Source organism: Cavia porcellus, unplaced genomic scaffold (genome assembly GCF_034190915.1).
Source record: "Cavia porcellus strain 051 isolate PalLab524CR breed Dunkin Hartley unplaced genomic scaffold, mCavPor4.1 scaffold_3, whole genome shotgun sequence".
NCBI lineage: Eukaryota > Metazoa > Chordata > Mammalia > Rodentia > Caviidae > Cavia > Cavia porcellus.
In genome coordinates this window covers 118,772,483-118,790,826 of record NW_026947486.1, presented here as the reverse complement: position 1 = coordinate 118,790,826, position 18,344 = coordinate 118,772,483, and the positions used below count along the sequence as shown (strand labels likewise).

The following is an 18,344-nucleotide window of genomic DNA, read 5'->3' as shown; positions in this document are numbered from 1 at the left end:
TTCTCAATTCTGCACATTTATGTGTTCCATGAAACGTGGGAAGTTCGTGAGCAATTTTTCTTTGAAACAAGTGTTTTCTGCACTAATTTCTTTCACTTTTCCTTCTGGAAGTCCAAAGCTGTGTATGTTAGGCCTTATGTTATCCACAAATTCTGTCAGCCATCCTTAAACTTCACGGACACTTCCATTACTGAGCTCAGTTCTGCTATTGAGGCTACCTTTGATTATTGCATTTTTAAATTATGAAATTTCGACCTGATTATTTATATACTTTTAAGTTTTCCGCTGAGAACTTCTCCCATTCCATTTATTCAAGTACCTTTTTATTTATGTCATGGAGCACATTTATAATAGCTACTCTTGAGTCTTTGATTAATCCTTCTAATGTCTGGATCATCTTGAAGTGGATACTTCTGATTGTGTCTTTTTCCTCCGTAGGTGATAGCTTTTTCCTTACTCTTGCTAAGTAGTGGTATTGTTCCAGGGCAGTTGAATATTATTTTGTGGAGCAGGGCTGCCTTACAGTGCTTTGAAGAATGTTTATTTTTTCTCACTTGTTTTGGCAGATGAGCCATCTCAGTCAGTCCAGTCCACACAGTCCACCTCGCCTTCTGTGGGTAGCAGTACTCACCTCCTGCAGTTTTTGAAGATTTTGCTGTGCAGTGTTGGAGTATTTCAACATGTGCACCACGGAGGACATAGTCTTACACTTGAGCCACGTTTTCAATTGAAATTCATATTTTAATTATCAAAGTCTTTACTCTGCAGCCCTAAGTCTGTCCCACACTTTTGCTACTCAGAGATTAGCCTAAAATTTAAGTAGCAATTGAAAAAAATTATACTGTAATTCTCACAGCTTTTGCTGTGGGGACTTAGGTTTGGACCATTCGTCCCCTTAACCCCCTGCACTCTGGGAGTCTCCCACACTGTCCAGCCTGTAGGAAACCTTTCATTTGATTTTCTCCTTAGATATGTGCGGTTTCTACCAGTTTGAGCCACCTCTGCCACATCTCACCTTGTAGCTTTCCTTTGGATCATGATTGTAAGGCAAAAAGCAAACATTCTCTTAGAAGCTTCGTCAAGTTTCACTCTCCATTATTATTTATTTGCTCGTTTGTCCTCGAGCCTTGGTGGTTGCTTTTTCTATTTTGCTCAGCAATTTTATATATAATCAATGAATGAGAAAGGCTATAATGTGTTTTCTCCACCATGATAGAAATCAGTTTATTTTAGTTTTCCACTTTTGTTGTTCTTGGAGTTGTTTCAAAGTTGCTGCTACCCTGACCTCCACCCCAATTTTGAATTATAAGAATACTTTGAAGATTTTTTTCTCCACTATGACTTTGCTCATGCACTTCTGGTACAAGCCACTTGGCTCAGTTCCTAAAACTGAGGCACTGCCTTTGTATGTCACATCGTTTCCCTACCTGAGAATCACAGCTCAGCTTGGGCGACTGTGCCCTGGAACGCAAACACAGCCCTGCACCAGAAACCAGTTCACCTTCACCTTTTGCTTGATTCTCTTCAAGGATCCCTCAGTCCTGTCCCCCAGCACTGAGCCTATAGCTAGTCTTCTCTTTTCTATAGGTAAGTGTTAGACTCTCTTACTGTACTTTTACTTTCGAATTCAGAACTTTGATTTCACCACCGCTTATTTCTCTCTTTTGTTTATGTTCAATGCTATAGTAATATTTTGTTGGAAGCAACTAAATCACTTATATTTTAGCTACCATTATTGTGTTGTACTGATCAGCTTTACTGTTGCTGGGATGAAGTACCTGACACCTGCAGCTTGAGGAGAGGTTTCATTTGGCTTATGGTTGCGAAGAGTCATTCCATGATCATCTGGATGTGAGGCAGGAACGTCATGGCAGAGGTAGAGTGGAGCAAAGCTCCCTAGCTCATGGCAGTCAGGAAGAAGACTGGAGGGGCAGTACTAAGAGGAAAGGATCAAGAACCAGACAGAGACCTCAAGATCTCACCGCCATGACCTAATACAGACACCGAATACCCTCAGTAGCTCTAAAGCCCGTTAGGTTGACAATCCAGCTTACCTGTCGTATTGTAATCATAACAAAATCAACTCACGTTTATAGATAAGAAACCAAAGCATAGTTAATGTGAACTAGGACTAGAACTAACCCAATTATCACATTCATATATCCGTGGTCTTTCCACTAGTTAATGTTAGGCTTAGGGTAAGAATCTATAGGCCCAGGAAAAATGTCAACACATCCTTTTAACATTTTGGAGTATTTCAGCTGTTTTAGAATTGTATTACTTCTCCACTGGCTTTTGCCTCCATCTGGCTCAAGGATGTGTCTGTGGCATGGAGAAAGCCTTGTGCAGGGAGCCTCCAAGTTATTATTATTATTTTTTTCATTTCTTGGCCACGCCTCCACATTCCTCTCTAAGGTCACTCCACAGAAATGCTGCTAACTTCGAAAGTGGACTCTGAATTGCTGAAGAGGTTGATTTTAGGTGTTTTTATCTCTTCCACCCCTGTCACTGACATTACCTTCTACATGGGTGGCTAGTACCACACACTTTTCCTTTTCTCTAGTGTTACAAATACCAACATTTCACTTGGTTTCTAATGAGCACCAGTTTGACAAGGAAGACTTGTCACCAGAAAGGTCTGATGCAAAGATAGCCTGACAAGATTTTTTTCAAAAACTTCTATTAATGTCACTGAGAGCATGAAATCCATCAACCATTCCCAAGGAAAGTCATACAAACTGTTTGATTTTTTTCCTCAGGTATCATAGTCTTAATACTATGTTTTGCTTACTCTTTACAATATTAGTACTTATTTCTTGTTTATTCCATTCAGTGTATTTATTTTATTTTATGATTCTGTTTTGCATTAGAACTAAATATTGAAACCAGGGCCTTCTATCTGAGCTATATCTCCAGCTTGTTTTTACTTTTTATAGTCATACAGGATAACTAAAATGCTCACTGGGTTCAAACTTGTGATGCTCCTGCCTCAGCCTTCCTGCTAGAGTTCTGTGATTATACTGTGAGTCAACACATGAATCTTCTTTAAATCTTATTGAGCGCTTTTGAACTATAATGGACTTGGAAACCAAGCAACCATCCAGTCGCATATTGTGTTTTTGTAATGGGTTTTAGAGATTTCTGGGCTGAAATTCTTTATTTTCTCGATAAGTAAATTGATGCTTTCAACTGAGGTTTCCCAGAAAGATAGGTGTCTCAATGAATGTCCTAGCTTTTCTCAGCAGCTCTACCACAGCTTGCACCAAGACCTTCCAAAATCAGATTCAGTGTTTTCTTCACTAAATTCTGGGCTAGTGTTGGGTTGGGTGACCAACAACGGCTATGGATGTAGAGGGAAAGTGTGGAGGAAGCAGATGTCCACACTGAGTAATTGACAAATGAAACTAGTCTAGTTGATAACTGAAATGTGTGGTGGAGCCTAAATGTTGAGTGCTGGTTGGGGCTGGGGTGATCACCAAGAATGCAGAGTGTGGGGGGAATGGCTCGAGGATCAGTGTTTTTGTAGAACTGCTGAATGCAGTGGGGTGAGTTCACTGATTTTTTTCCCTCTACCAGCTGTATCTGACTTGAAACTGAAAAGTTACTTTTGAGGCTTCTTAGCTACAGTGGTACCTTGGTTCACAAACTTACTTTTGCCTTCGATTTTTGGGAAAGGTGGCCATATTTGTGTTTGTGTGGGAAATATGTCCATAACTGTGTTTTTCTCCCAATGCAGAGTTTGCAAACAGAAGCAGACTTTTGCCAAATGCTACTGCTTGCAAACCCAGTTGTTTTTGAACAAAAGCATTCATGAACCGAGGTATCACTGTACTTGCGAATTCTGGGGAGAGGCAGTGAGGTTTGTTCCATGTTACTTTTGTGAAAGTCTAGATTCCACCGATATTAGTGTAATAGTAGAACTGGAAAGTTAAGGTGGTGTTTATTGTGGTCTCCTAGCAATCTTGCAGGATTTCTTCCCGGTATCGTGGTATAAGTTCTTGCTGTAAGTCCTCAGAGAAACACAGCTGGCTGTCAGTTTCACTGCACACTCCAGTCCTGAGGAAGACATGAAGCAACACAAACAAGACAGTGTCAGACTTCAAGCCTACCAAATGACAAAAGCTGTGAATTTAGCCTGAACAACCTGCTAGAGCCAGAGGAAAGGGGACAGAGGATAGCGAGGATCAAAAGAGTATGAAAGGAGAGCCACAGATTGAGAAAGTTGGGCTACTTAGTTTGAAAAGGATCAAAAAGAGTAGACTTGGGTGTACAATGATCACTTTTTTGAACTCTCTCATGCTCTTTAGATCTCAAAAAAACTGGGCACGCACTTTGTTGTGTTGATCCAGAAGGCAGTGCTGAGATTAAGTTGGTGTTTGCATGCAGGGGTAGAGCAGCTAGAACTGGGAAACATACCAAGACCACTTTATGATCAAATTCAGGGTTTTCATGGAGAGAACTCAAGGTCTCGTGGGCTTGCATTTGAAGTTAAATTAGAAATACAGATTATCGTGAGACTACACTCAATGTAAGCACAATGATCACTTGCTGACTAACGGAGAATACTGGCTTTTTCAGATCAACAGGAAACAGCAATAGTGTGGGACCAGGTCCTTGTAAACAGTAATCTCAGTGAGCATTAAGGGTATGCACGCATGTGTGTGTGCCCACATACTGAAATGCACATAATGTATATATGTGTGGGTTATTTCAGGACTATGGAAGCACTTCGAATACTGTAGTAAATTTTTGAGTGGAAAAGATAATTCACCTTTTGTTTCTTACAGTTTTATAATTGGCTTAGAAAGATTTTCTGTGTCTAGTGTATTTTGTGTCTGGAACATTGGATCCAAATTTAACTGCGATCTCTTTCATTAATTGATTTACTTCGATGCATGTACTCGGCGGTAAGGCAGTTAGAGACCATTGTAGGCATATAGACATTTGCTTCCTCAGCCAATCAGCTTCACACTGGAAGGAAATTATACCCCCAAAGTGAATGAAGAAATAGCCACGCAGCATCTGTAAGCAATGGTGAAAAAGAAGCCAGTCTTATTTTCCATTCATTAATATACCACCTTTGGGTCTGTCGAGAAGGCTGTAAATGCGTTAGTCTCTGGATTATGGTCCTCACCATTTTAGTTCACTGCACTGCTCTTTGCATTCTGTTAAGTGAAACTGTCAATTCCCGATTTTGTCCTTCACACCTTGGAGCTAGAGAGCTGTGTAGATGCTGTCCTGTAGGTCTGGGGCCTAGAACATGAATTCAGAGCACACCTTCACTGGTGCTGATGGAATACCAGGCAGGATCCCTGCTCTCACCGCCCTGCACAGGGGATGTCTCGCTCCTCTGGTGAAGATTATTGCTTCTGTGTTTATATCTTAGTATTATTCTATCTTGCTTTCCAATTCCCCTCTCTCCTGTTCTTGCTACTTCTTTCTTCTACCAGGGTCTTTGTGTTACCTCCTTCCTTTGGTTCTGTTCACGTTGTTTTATTCCTTCCCATCCATCCCGTATTTCCTTCTTTTTCCTCTAATTGGCTCCTAATAATCTTTCTCTTCTGCCTTTCTTTTTCCCTTCTTTCTTCTCCCATCTCCCTTCATTTCACATCAATTCCCCTGATTCTCTTACCTGGCGGACTCTTCCTGAACAGGCTTAGAAATGGAAGAAGTTTAGTGTCCAGTATACCAGTCCAGTTGCTGGAATAAACTCCCTAGTGATCATTTGCTACTGCAAAAACACAACCAAGGAAAGAAAAATCTTGTGTAAGGCACATAGTGAGTTGGGGGCAGCGTTCCAGAACCTATCCCTTTCCACCCAGGCTGAGGCTGCTGGTTACTATCACTTCCTTTCCTATCCACAGTGACTCTATTTTCCCTCAGAGTTAGAGCAGCTTCCTGCCCCTCGGCTTTTCTACTAGTGTTGGTAGGAAGTGGGCTGGGCTGAGGAGCAGGAGGAAGGATGTTGATGAGAGATCTTTCTTTCCATTTCACATTGGGAGTTCTCCCTGTAAGTCTAGTTCTAGCATGCACATCAATTTTGTAGGCTTTCCTCATTTTTCTGTCTTCTTCCTGTAGGCTTAGTTACCTGTTGGGAATCTGAATGACTGTCTTACAATTCCGCAACTGCTTTGGTGAAGAAGGTTGTTCTGTGTCTGTAATGCCCTGTTCAGGATTTTGGATTCCAGTGTGATTGTGGACTCTTCCATTGATTTGTTTTGTTTCATGGACTTTGGGCATGGCACTTGGAGATCACTATGCCATAGTATAGGTATACTGGCCTTGGCTTTGCCAGCCAGTGAGCCTACTCAGATATGTGAGAGGGACGCACACTTAGAGAACCAAGGAATGGATTGGAGGTGTGGTGCTGCTTCTTCAAGCACAAGAATAGCTCCAAGGGAAGCCTCTGTTCTAGATGAGAACCCAACTACTTAAAACAGAGCTCTAGTTTCAGAGACATGTTATTTGCTGATTAATTTTGGGAGTAAATTGTGTCTTTTGATGGACTGATTGTAGCGTTGGTTATTACTAAATGGTATTTACAGTCTCTCCTGAAAATGCAGTGTCTGTAGATGAGTGCAGTGGCCTTGAGTATACTGAGCACATCAGTGCCTCAATAGGGGCACGAAATATTAGGCCTTAGGGGTAGTTCTGGAAAGCGAGAAGTTAGCAAGATGTAAAATAAATTGGCCAAGAATCCAGGGCTGAAGAAGTACAATAAATATAGTACACATGGAGTTGGCACATGCCCTAGCTCTCCAGGAAACCAAAGATATTGTACTTTAAACTGCAATACTCTGCCTCATTACATATATTGAATCTTGCTTGGGGTCTGTGAATCCTAGCTGTGCTAGTAACATGTTTAATGAAATGGGCTCTACCATACTGATCTGGAGTGGGACTTTCTGATCTAGTGTAGCAATGAGACTTGTGGTAGGCTGGAATAGGCTTTTCCAGACTGCAGCAGGCTGTCTTGTGTTCTGTTTGAGACATGCTGGGGTGAGTGGGCTAGCTGAGGTGCAGTGAGATAGACAGGGATGACAGAAGCAGGAAAGAGAAACACAATAGTGAGGTAACTGTGTTTCCTGGGAATCTGCTGAGGCGTGTGTGTGTGTGTGTGTGTGTGTGTGTGTGTGTGTGTGTGTATGTGTGCCAGTGTTCAACAGACTTAGTCCCTACTCTGACAATATTAAGAGATGAACCCTTCCTGAGGTGATTGGTGCACGCATGGAATTAGTGTCTTTGTCAAACAGACAAAGACATACTTCCTGGCCGCTCCCTTGATGTCCAGATACAGAAGGCTCCATCTATGAGGAATGGGCCTGCATCTGCAGCAGAGCTGCCAGGCACTGGATCTTGAACTTCCCAGACTCCAGAGCAGTGCACCATCATCTGTTCTTCACAAATTACCAAAGGCAAAGGTTTTTGTTGTGACCAATAACAATGAATAGACTACTCAATCTACAAATCCACAACTCGATCTACAAATAGATAAGATAACAATAATATCATTTTCTAGTGTGGCAAATATGGGGCAAGATTCATCCATCATCACACAAATTTTTAATGAGCACCACATTAGTAACAAGCCCCTATTCTATGTGCTTAAAATACAGAGACAGGACAAGGCTGCTGTCCTTCAGAAGCTCTTAGATCGGGCAGGAATGCATCCAAGTAAACCATGCACTTAAGGAAAATGAGTGCAAAGAGCGTGCACCAAGTGATATCAATTATCTCCAAATTTCCATCTTTGAACCCAGCAAAAGTCAGTCATGCCAAGTCTCTTGTGGACTCGGTCAGCTGTTCCCAGCTGCTGTCCTCCATGTATCAGTATATCATTCCTGACTGTTTTAATCTCATGGCAGCACCATGTCAACATAAGTTCCCATGGTCACCCTGACATGGGGGTCTTGCATTACACATTAAACATTGAAACCGTAGGGGGAACTCATTACTGCTTGCCACAACCGGAACCTGTCAAATTAGCATTCCTTACTGTAAGTGGCCTAGGAATTGGGAGCACAGTGATCTGTGCTCCTGGAAGCTGAGGGGAATTGCCTGTTGGCACATTTGTAAAGCACCAGAGTTAAGGGAAGCACAGCTCGAGAGCCAGCGCAGGTGAATGGCAGGGGTCTCCAAGGGCCCTCTCAAGCTGGGTAGCCTGTGGATCCTGCCGTGATTTTCAGTGCTGTCTAACTGTGTACCTACCACATACTCAAAGCGCACCTGGTCTCTGTGAAGGAGTAGTACAGGTGAGAGGTTTCTCAGGGGTTCCCACAGCTCTGTCAGACTCGGGCTCCCTTTCGTGGCTGCCTTCACAGGCCTGTGTGGGACTCTCTCTGAGTGAAGGAAGAACTTTCATGACACGCTGCTTTTCTGCTTTGTTTCACTCAGATGCAGTGACTGAAGTCAAGACGGACATCTATGTGACCAGTTTTGGCCCTGTGTCAGACACTGACATGGTAAGTATAGTTCCTGAAAAGCTAACCATGAAAGAGGATGCAAGAGATCAAAGAAAGCAAGACCAGGATTTTCCTACATAGCTGAGTTTGAGGGTGACATCGTGTCTCATCTAGATTCCCTACTGTCACTTCCCTATATTTAGCCAAATCAATTTTCCCTGGTCCCCCCACCAACTCACTTATAAAGCACATAGGCCCAGGAGAAATATCCTTCTCCTCTGCAGGAATTCGTCTTGACTCCTCATCCACTGCTAAATCTTTTCTGACCTCTCCGTGCTCAGTTTCCTGCCACCATGCACGTATTGGCACACATACATCGTGGGAGAAGAGTGTCCTATTAGGAATTCTTGATCAAGCAGCCTGTGGTGTTACCCAAGAAGTCTGCTCCTTGCAGGTGGCCTCCATTCACTGGGGACAAGGACTTACCAGAGTGATGCAAATCCAGCCTACTTCTGGAAAGTTGTCCTGTTGTGGATGTGGGGATGGGGAGAACTTCGGGGTAGACACAAAGAATATGTCAGAACACTGCAGAGCTAGCATGGAGGTGGCTCATGAGCCATCTGCAAGGATGGCTCCTTCTCTCATCTTCTCTCCCTTCTTTGCTGCAAAGCAAAGAATGCAGTGGAGAGTTGAGGCAGGAGACTCTACCCTAAGAGGCCACTATCAGTATCTACTAGTATGAGCTATTAGATTTAGTCACCGTATGGGGAAGCAGAAAAGTAACTAACCACTCCATGTGATGGGCGATTCGTGTTAGTGAGTAACTGTGTTGAGAATAAAAATCTACTGCTTGGGTGAGTATGTTTCTATTGTAGACAATGTCCTTACTCACTACTTAGCTTGGTTCTGCATGTCTATTTTCAGTAGAACTACTCCTTGTCAGGGAAGAAGGCTTCTTTCAACCTGCTGTATGAATATAGTTATGCTGGGAAGCAGTGGGTAACGCAGAGCCATTGAATAGATTTGAGTAGGATGGTGAAAAGATATGAGTGTTGTTTTAGAATGATTTATGTAGTAGTCTGAGCTGAGTGGACTGAAAAAGGCACACTCTGATGGCTGAGAGTTGACTTAGGCATGTTGATTTTATATGACTCTTCAATCAGCAAGGAGGTCCTGGAGTCAGTTGGAGAAGCAGACTAGTTCTCAGAAAAGGAAATCATTGGTATGTGAGTGGTTGAAAGGCCAGGCAGGGAGAAGAGAGAGGCCTAAACTTTCTTTTAAGTGTAGAGTAAAGAGAAAGGTACAGTGAACTCCTATGAACTACTTGAGAACAAATCCTAAGTCTTCAAGGCTTACCTGGCACTTAACAGAGCACTTGACAGACACAACGCTCAGTAAAGGGCGTGTTTGATGTATGAGAATAGAGAAGATGGCAAGGGGGCATGTGAGTCTAGATTGATCCCTCTCAGCCTGTTGGCTAATGCACAGTTTCGGATGCAGGCATGCTGTAAAACTGCGGCCAGCTGGTCATTCACCAAGTACTTAAGAGCCCAGCTTTTCATTAAGGGCTCTAGGGACCTCTGTGTTCAGACACACACACACACACACACACACAGCGAGAGTGCTGCTCCACCACTGAGGATAGCCACATAACCAGGGATATATAGCACTTTGTATTATTTCGAATTAACGATGTTTCTGTAAGAAAGGTATCAAATCTACTCATTTAAACACACAGGAACCGACTCACTCATGCACTAACCTCCACAAATGCATTCAGACAAATGTGCATGTATACAACCCATGGGCACAGAGTACACGGAGCCTACATTCTGCCCCAGAAATTCTAAATAGTTGCTGACAGGTACCTAAAGCCAGGGATAGCACTGGCACACATGGCCACTGCCTCTGCCTGCCCATTCCCCATCCCTGGGCATGCAAGAGGCTCTGGAGGCATTTCCAACAGTCTAGACTTTCTCACTTTCTTCTACTTGTTTGGGTTTCTTTCCCTTATGATTGAAATGAAGCACCAAAATAGTTCATTCCTGATGAAGAGGGCAGACTCAGATCAAACAAATTTTACATTATTTTTAGCTTTACTGACACTCATTTACAAAACAGAATTACTAAAATTGCTCTGAATGAGAAACATATTTCTGGTGTTTTCCAAAGTTTATTCTCCCTGGACTTGGAAGCCTGCAGCAACTGACCCTGAGATCAGAGTTGACTTTGAGTGAAGAATTGGGCCTTTTGCAGCAAGGAGGAAGGCTCATCTGGGACAAATCACTATATGAGAAAATTAGGGCTGGTGGGGCTTTTGATTTATTTCTAGCCAAACAAAAAGTTTTGGTCTGAAATTCTTTTCTAAGATGGAATGGAAGTAGTCTTGTTCCCAAAGAGAGGAAATTGTAGTGTCAACCTGAGCACTGATTTAGTGCTACCCGTAATCCTTTGCACCCCTTGCTGTCATTGGTGGAACCCCACACAAGCAGTTCCCCCCCACACAATGCATCCTGAAGTGATGGGGCTCATCTGTTTGGGGTATACTAGCATCATTTATGAGTAACTCAGTGTTTAACACATGGTAGACTCAAATGTTTGTTGAATACAAAAGGGAATGAGATAGAACACCAATGAGGAACCTTACAAGTGCCTGAACTGCAACCTGAAAATCATTTGTGTTTTGCAGAATGCAAGCACTGCAATTAAGCATAAATCCTGAGCAGCCACGGGAAAGCTCAGCTGAGTTGTGACGGAGTCGTGACTCTTGACATCATTATCTGACACTGCTACCCCATTCCGAGCATGTACCTGGCACTATGTGTGCTGTTAGGTGATGCTCAGCTGCTGGGGTGATGCTAGGGTGACTCAGATTGCATGAGAGAGAGTTCTACTGTCTACTGTGGCATGCATGCCGTAGGTTCAGCACCATTGAGAACAAATTCCATTTGAGGGGAACACTGTGATTATGTTCCTCCAATTAAGTTCTTCAAAGCAGGAAACATGCCGGGTACTTCTCTGTATCTCCAGCACATACTATAGACCCTGGTAGAGCTCCCCATGTATGTTTCTTGAGATGAAACACGTATTTCAAATAGAGTGAAAGCAGCTTCCTTAAGAGACACTGTTGAGTAGCAAGACTAGCTGATGAGTGATGGATGATTCCAGACATCAGGCTTAGAGTTCTTCTATCTTCCCCATCCATGACAACAAGGGAACTAAGGAAAGATGAAAGTTCAACAGTGGTAGATACTTCTAAGGGGAATGTCAAAGTAGAGCAGACAGCTAACTCAGAGTACAGGAGATGAGGTGGAAGCTGACTGAAGTAGAAAACACTACAGGCATAAAGGGAATGGCTGTATTAATGATTTGCAACAACCGGTGGCATGGTAGCTAGTCAGGGGATGCGTGGCTTCTGGGTTAGTAATGTTGACCGTGTGTCTAGATGATCCCAGGAGAGACGCAGCTGATACTCTCCTACTTTGAGCAATCTGAGGCCATTATGATCTCCCATAATTGCCGATTATAGGGTGAGTCTACACCGTTGTCTCAAATAGAAATAGGAAAAATTTTGGCAATGAGAAGGCAGCTGCAATGGATTTGGTAAAATTCAGTTTCTTTGCTGCTTCTCTCTCAAATTGAGCCTTCCCATTGTTTACCACTAGAAAATAACTGTTGACAAGTGGAGATTTTCCTATGGTTAGCAAAGATTCTTGAAATCAGAATGCAAAGAGCAAGAGACCAGCCGAAGAATAGCATTCTAAGCATATGTTCAGTAGTTGCCACAGAAGGGAAAACTATATCAGCTGAGAAAAGCTTTGATTTGTCTTTTGATCCTGACTACCTTCTTTCCTAGTTTCCATCCTAGATGTCAAGGTTCTAAGACCCAAGATCCTTAAACAGAAACCAAGGTCCTGGATTAGCTATTCAACCAATATCTATCTTAATGTATCAATACTCATAAAGCTAGTGAGGAAATAAATAGGATAGAGAGAAATGATATTAGGAAATTCATAAGAAAAATAAAGAGACACTAAAACTGAACTCTAGGTATTGTTAATCTCACCCTCTTCCTGGGGTTAATTTAGCTTAGATTTTGCTAAGGTAACAAGTGCCAGCTCTAACTTGTAAAGAAAGAGTCTTCCTAGGGTACAGAGGACAGGCAAGTAATGATGCAAATACACGCTACAGTTCAGCAAAGCCTGAGAAATGAAATACTACAAAAGGCATTAGTCATAATTCTTTATAACAGATTAAGTTAATGTGCATTCTTGTGTGACAACTGCTTATAAAAATCATGCAGAATTATCCAAATATACAACTGTCATACATAAAACTGTTATTAATTAAAAAGAAAGTAGCACAGGGACCTCTTTCTGGGTGGTAGGGACTTGAAACTATTGTACCTGTTTCCTCCCTAGCACTGGGAAATGTAATACATCTACTTCATATCTTCCCTTACAGTCAGTCAGAGGCACTGAACAGGTGGGTCTGCTTTGAAGACCTCTTATGCTACCACTTCCATCTTATTTTATAGTATGCTGTATGTCCAGATGCAGTAACAGGGAGAACACATAGAAACAGTAATAAAATTATTTCAAGAGTTGAATACACCTGAAAGATCAGTGTGAGTTTTTCCCCAAAGAAGAGAATGATAGAGACAAGACAGAGCTGAAGAAGGTGATAACCAAAGTGGGGAGGGTGCTGCCAAATGGGAAACCAGCATCCTCAGTGTAATGCAGGTGTCAGTATCTTGGCTCCTAATCGAGGCCAAAAAAGGATCAATCTTTCCGGCTTTTTCTGAGACTTGATTTGGTACTCGAACATTGTTGGAGCATTAGAGCCATTTGAGTTCCAATACCAAGACAGAAATGCTTCTCCACAAGCTAAGTGTCATCTCCGCCATGTGTAGGAAATGTATTAAGTGCTTTTCCCAGGAGACAGGCTTAGGCTTATTAGCTGGAAGATTTAATTTTACTGCCTCACAAAACAACAGAATTCATTTGTCAATTTAAGGGCAATCATCCTTGGAGAGTATACAAGGGCTCAATTTTCAAGGAAGGAATTTATTGCATTTCTAGAGTGGTCAGGTCAAAATTTGATTGCTTTTGGCCAAAGGTCATGGGATATTTAAAGAGCAAATAATGACTATGAGATTTTTTCCAGTAGGCTTGACTGATTATATATATATATATATATATATATATATATATATTATTCAATTTTTAAAGAAAAGATTAAATAAGCTAATTAGAGTGTTTATAAAAATATGACAAATTTATTTTCATACTAAAAATGACCTACAAAAATGCATATGAAGTGCCCTGTGTACATTACCCTGATTCTTTTCTCCATTCTTTCTCTTTTTTAACATGCTCATATATACTTTAGACTCATTCATAACTGGCAAATACTGGTTTTCCTGTTTTTAAACTTTTTTAGTTTTTTATTAAAAACTAAAAAAGAAGGAGATTAAGATAAAAGAGGACATAACAACACAGATCAGAACAGAACAATTTAAGCAACATAGTGTTTCACCACAAGATAACTGGACATAACAGTAGTTACCATAGTGTCTCTTTCCTTGAATTATTTGAGTGTAACTTCATGTACTATAACATCAAACATCACATGACAGTGTAAAACCATTCAAGAGAATGAAATTATTACAGGGTATTTAAAACCAACTAACATAAAATGAACAATGGTTTCTATATTATCTCCTTACCTATAAAAAATTTTGTTTGTACTATCGCATATAATAAAATCCAATAAGATATAACGTGATAAAACTGATGGAGACAGAAGAACAAAAGCTTGATGGGACTTCAAAATAACATGATATTAAATCAGCACTAGCTATTATATTATCTTGTTTTCTTCAAAATAACTGCTAATACCATCACAGACAATAAAATCAAACAACCCAGAATAAAACCATTCCAATTAATGAAGGAAAACATTCTAAGGCTTCTGCATATTTGGAATGCATAATGAATACATTCATTGTGGGCATTTGGTGTGTGTACATGTCTTAATTCTTTTTCCATCTCTTTCCTCTCCCCCTACTCTCCCAACATTTATTATTCCCCTTCCCATTTGCCAACGATTTATCATGTTATTTCCCATTGTCCACCTTTTATTTCATTCTTTTATTTGTACTTCTGCTTTCTCATATAAAAGAAACCATACTACTTTTAAGTGTGTGTATCTGCTTTATTTCACTTAACATTATAGTTTCAAGCTGCATCCATTTTCCTACAAATGATTTAAATTTCTTCTTCTTTACAGCAGAATAATACTTCATTGTGTATATATCAGATTTTATTCTTTTTCAGTTGATGGACATTTAGGTCACTAAGATAATTCAGTTATTATGAATTATGCTGTTATAAGTCACACAACTCATACTGACATTAGAAAAGCAAGATGTATCACAATCCTAGATTTCAAGTTATACTACAAAGCTATAGTGATAAAAACAGCATGGTCCTGGCACAAAAACAAACATGTAGATGAATGAAACAGAACAGAGGACACAGAAACAACCCAAAACACATTCAGTTACCTGATCTTTGAGAAAAGGCCCAGTGTTTTAGAAGGTGGTAAACTGATTAAGTCTCTATGTGTGTTCACTGGCTCAAGCTTGTCAAATGAGTTTTAATTTTTAACATGTAAATTATTTACCTAATCGGTCTTATTATTGAGTATATGGGTTTGTTTACTTTTTATTTTAACTCAGTTTTCATCTTATATATTTTGACTCCACGTTATTTGTACTTGCCAAGTTATAATTTTTAATATTTTCTCCTTGACATACTCCTTGTAATAGTATTTTATTCCAAAGAAAAATATTTTGCCTATTGTCCACTCCATCTATATTTTATAGGCCTATCACCTTTATCTTGATTTGCATTGGCCAAAATGTATTTATTAATTACTTTACATGAAAGTGTCTAGAGAGACTATTGTAATCACTTACTTACTGAAAATGCCTATAGCTAATCTAATGTGCAGTATTAGGTAGAGTTTTTGTATTGGGGGTAACAACAAACAGAACAAAGCCCTTACTCTTCTGGAACCCCCAACCTCTTAGAGTGAAAGAAATAATAAACAGGTAAGTTGTGTCAGTGTATGAAGTAAATGAAACAACACATTATAAGGGAGATATTCAGATTTGTGATAACAGGGGCAAGGAATACCTAGGTGATGTGACAACTTTCCAGTGAGACCTGAGGCTGAGTAACAATGGGGACCTGTTAGTAGTGCACTCTCTACATTATTGTATTTGACTGAAATTATCTTCATATTGATGTTGCTCTGAAATGCTGATATAGAATTCCAGATTAGCAGATATCTTACTCTTAGCATTTTGAAGATGTATTTACATTGTCTTTGGCTTCTTTTCATTTTCAAGAAGTCTATTATCAATCAAAATTATTTGTACATATACATCCTTTTTGCTGTACTGAGAGTTGGACTCGGAGCCATTATATTGAGCTACATATCCTGCCATTTAATTTTTTTTTAAATATTCATTAGTTTATTTTTGAGACAGGATCTTGCTAAGTCACTAAGTTGTCCAACCTGAGACTGAATTTGTCATTCTCCAGCCTGAGCCTCCAATGGTGCTTGGGTTATACTGTCTCAGCTTCCCTCTTAAGATCTCTGGTATTCTCTAAATCTGCTGTGTACTGGCTCTGCTTGGATCTACATTAATTCATTGAGCTTTCAATTAATTAGGATTCTTGAGGCTAAGTATCCGTATATTTTGACAGTTCTGGGAAGCTTCATCCATTAATACTTTCAATATTGTTCCCCACCATTTTCTCTGGTCCCTCACATTTAGAACCTTAATAGACATGCTAAACCTTTCTTTTATATTCTATAAGAGGATAGAGGGATTTATTCTCCCGCATTTCTGTCATTTATCTGTCTGAAAACTAAACTGATCAATGTTTCCTTATATGTACTTTTCAGTTTATTAATCTCTCTTCAATAACATCCAGTCTATTATGTAACACATTCATTAAGTTTTTATTTCCAATTACTTTTTTTAGCGAAAGCTGACGTCAAATAGACCTTTTTTCAAATTTGCCATTTATTTCATCTCTTCTCCCATAATTTTAATTTCCCCTTTCCTTTTAATGTTAATTGTACTGCTTTCATAACATCTACTTGATAATTCTGTTATATAAAGTACTTGGAGGGAGCATAATTTGATTATATGTTATACTAGCTGACTCTTGCCCATGGCTATTTCCTGAGGTGTTTTGTTCTTGTGGAGTGGGAGATAATTATTAGCAAGCATTTACTTGTGGTTTGGCCCCCCTAGAGTGGTTTTTTTTGTTGTTGTTGTTATTGTTGTTGTTGACTTTTCCAGTTAATGTAGTGCTAACCTCAGCCTGAGACCAATTTATGCTAAATTTTCAATTTGAAAGCATTAGACCAAGCACACAATGTACATTTGAGCATCAATCTAAAATGAAGGTTTAAGTTGTTCAGTCTCAATTTAAATGTTTTTCTCTTCCTCCTTCCTCTGTGTTTGAACTTTTGGTTTGAACTTTGTGGGCTGATTTTTTTCTAGTTAATTTTATCTAATTTTCATCCTTTTGCTAAAAGTAGAGCCTTTCAGGACCATGGCTCTATGTGGGAGTTTTATTCTCGTTTCTCTTCTGGCACAGTCTGGGTTTGCACCTGTTGTCCTGGTTATTTATATAGCTTTCTCCCACTGTCAAAAGTGGTTTAGTTTAGATAATAAATTATGTTAACTTTTAATTCTTAGTCGGGGGTGTACTTGGTGTCCTAGAGGAAGGGAGAAACAAGAGGGGCTAAGTGCAGACAGAAGAGTGGAGATTTCCTGTAGAATGGCAAGGACAGCATATATCAGGGAAAATTTTATTTGAGGTCTGATCAGAAGCTGTTAGAGAATTTTGAACCGAATAATTTAGAGCAATTTCTTGAGAAAATCAAAATCCAAATACAGAAATAAGTTAGATGACAATAGATTAAGAGGTCTTTTGCAAAAAGGAAGTGAACCAAGAGAGGGAGGGAAGCCGTAGGGGGAGGGATGAAAGGAAAATGCTGATGTGTTGTGCGTGTGCACCAGTTCTCCAGGGGAAACGTGATCATTGTGTACTATAAACATGCACTAGTGAAAAACAGAACCAGAAATCACTGGAAGCATTGCCTGTGCCTTCTGTAGTTTCGTGGGTAGTCAAACATCTGGGCAAGAGTTTATACTCAGATTTTGAAATTCACTTTCTCAGTAGTTTGCCTTCTTTCAGAAACTTCTCAGAGTTTTCATCTCACCATACAGCCCTAATCACTTCCTTTGGTAAGTGAAGCTAGTGTTAGCAGACTTTCACCACCTGAGTTGTTAGTGAGTGAAAAATTCCTTCAGCTGAACCAGCAGCCAACTCAGAACCATAAACCAGCCCAGTTCTTTCATTTCTATTCTTCCTGCCTGCTTTTCAGTGGGCCCCAGGGTTTGCACCATTTGTCTGCAGTCCAGTGGTCAGCCAAGAGTTGGAGCTGAGACTAGACCCGGTTTGGGGGACACATCACTTCTATGCACCTTCTGTTTTCAGGACTCTCACCCCTACTATTCCGACTTCCCTGTCACTTTAAGTCAGGAAGGTTGTCATAATGCCCAGGGAATTCTAGGTTGGGTGATCACCTTCAGAAACAAAAAGAAGTAACTTACGATTCTGATACATTACTGCTGTTGTCTCAGTGTAAACTCACTTAAAATTTCTGTCTGCTTTCCAGTAATGGCCATAGTTGTTCCTATTTTATAATTATAGCTACAGGAAGATGTACTGAGGCATTTTCTTGTGCTATCACTAAGTCCTAAACTGATTACTGTTTAATCTGTGTTTATATTAACAAAAACTTTTGAATTTTTCACTTTTATTAATAATGTTACCCATTTTATTAATT

General features: G+C 40.2%; 1 protein-coding gene across 5 annotated transcripts in view; it reads left to right on the top strand.

Annotated features, from left to right (window-relative positions):
- The window catches only part of Gabra3 (gamma-aminobutyric acid type A receptor subunit alpha3), a 393,665-nt gene that overhangs the window by 290,132 nt on the left and 85,189 nt on the right, over window positions 1-18,344 (top strand). For all 5 annotated transcript variants that reach the window (XM_063246537.1, XM_063246536.1, XM_063246535.1 and 2 more), the window contains one exon: window positions 8,395-8,462. In XM_063246537.1, the coding sequence (XP_063102607.1) occupies window positions 8,395-8,462 (68 nt within the window). The remainder of the gene's footprint in view (window positions 1-8,394; window positions 8,463-18,344) is intronic.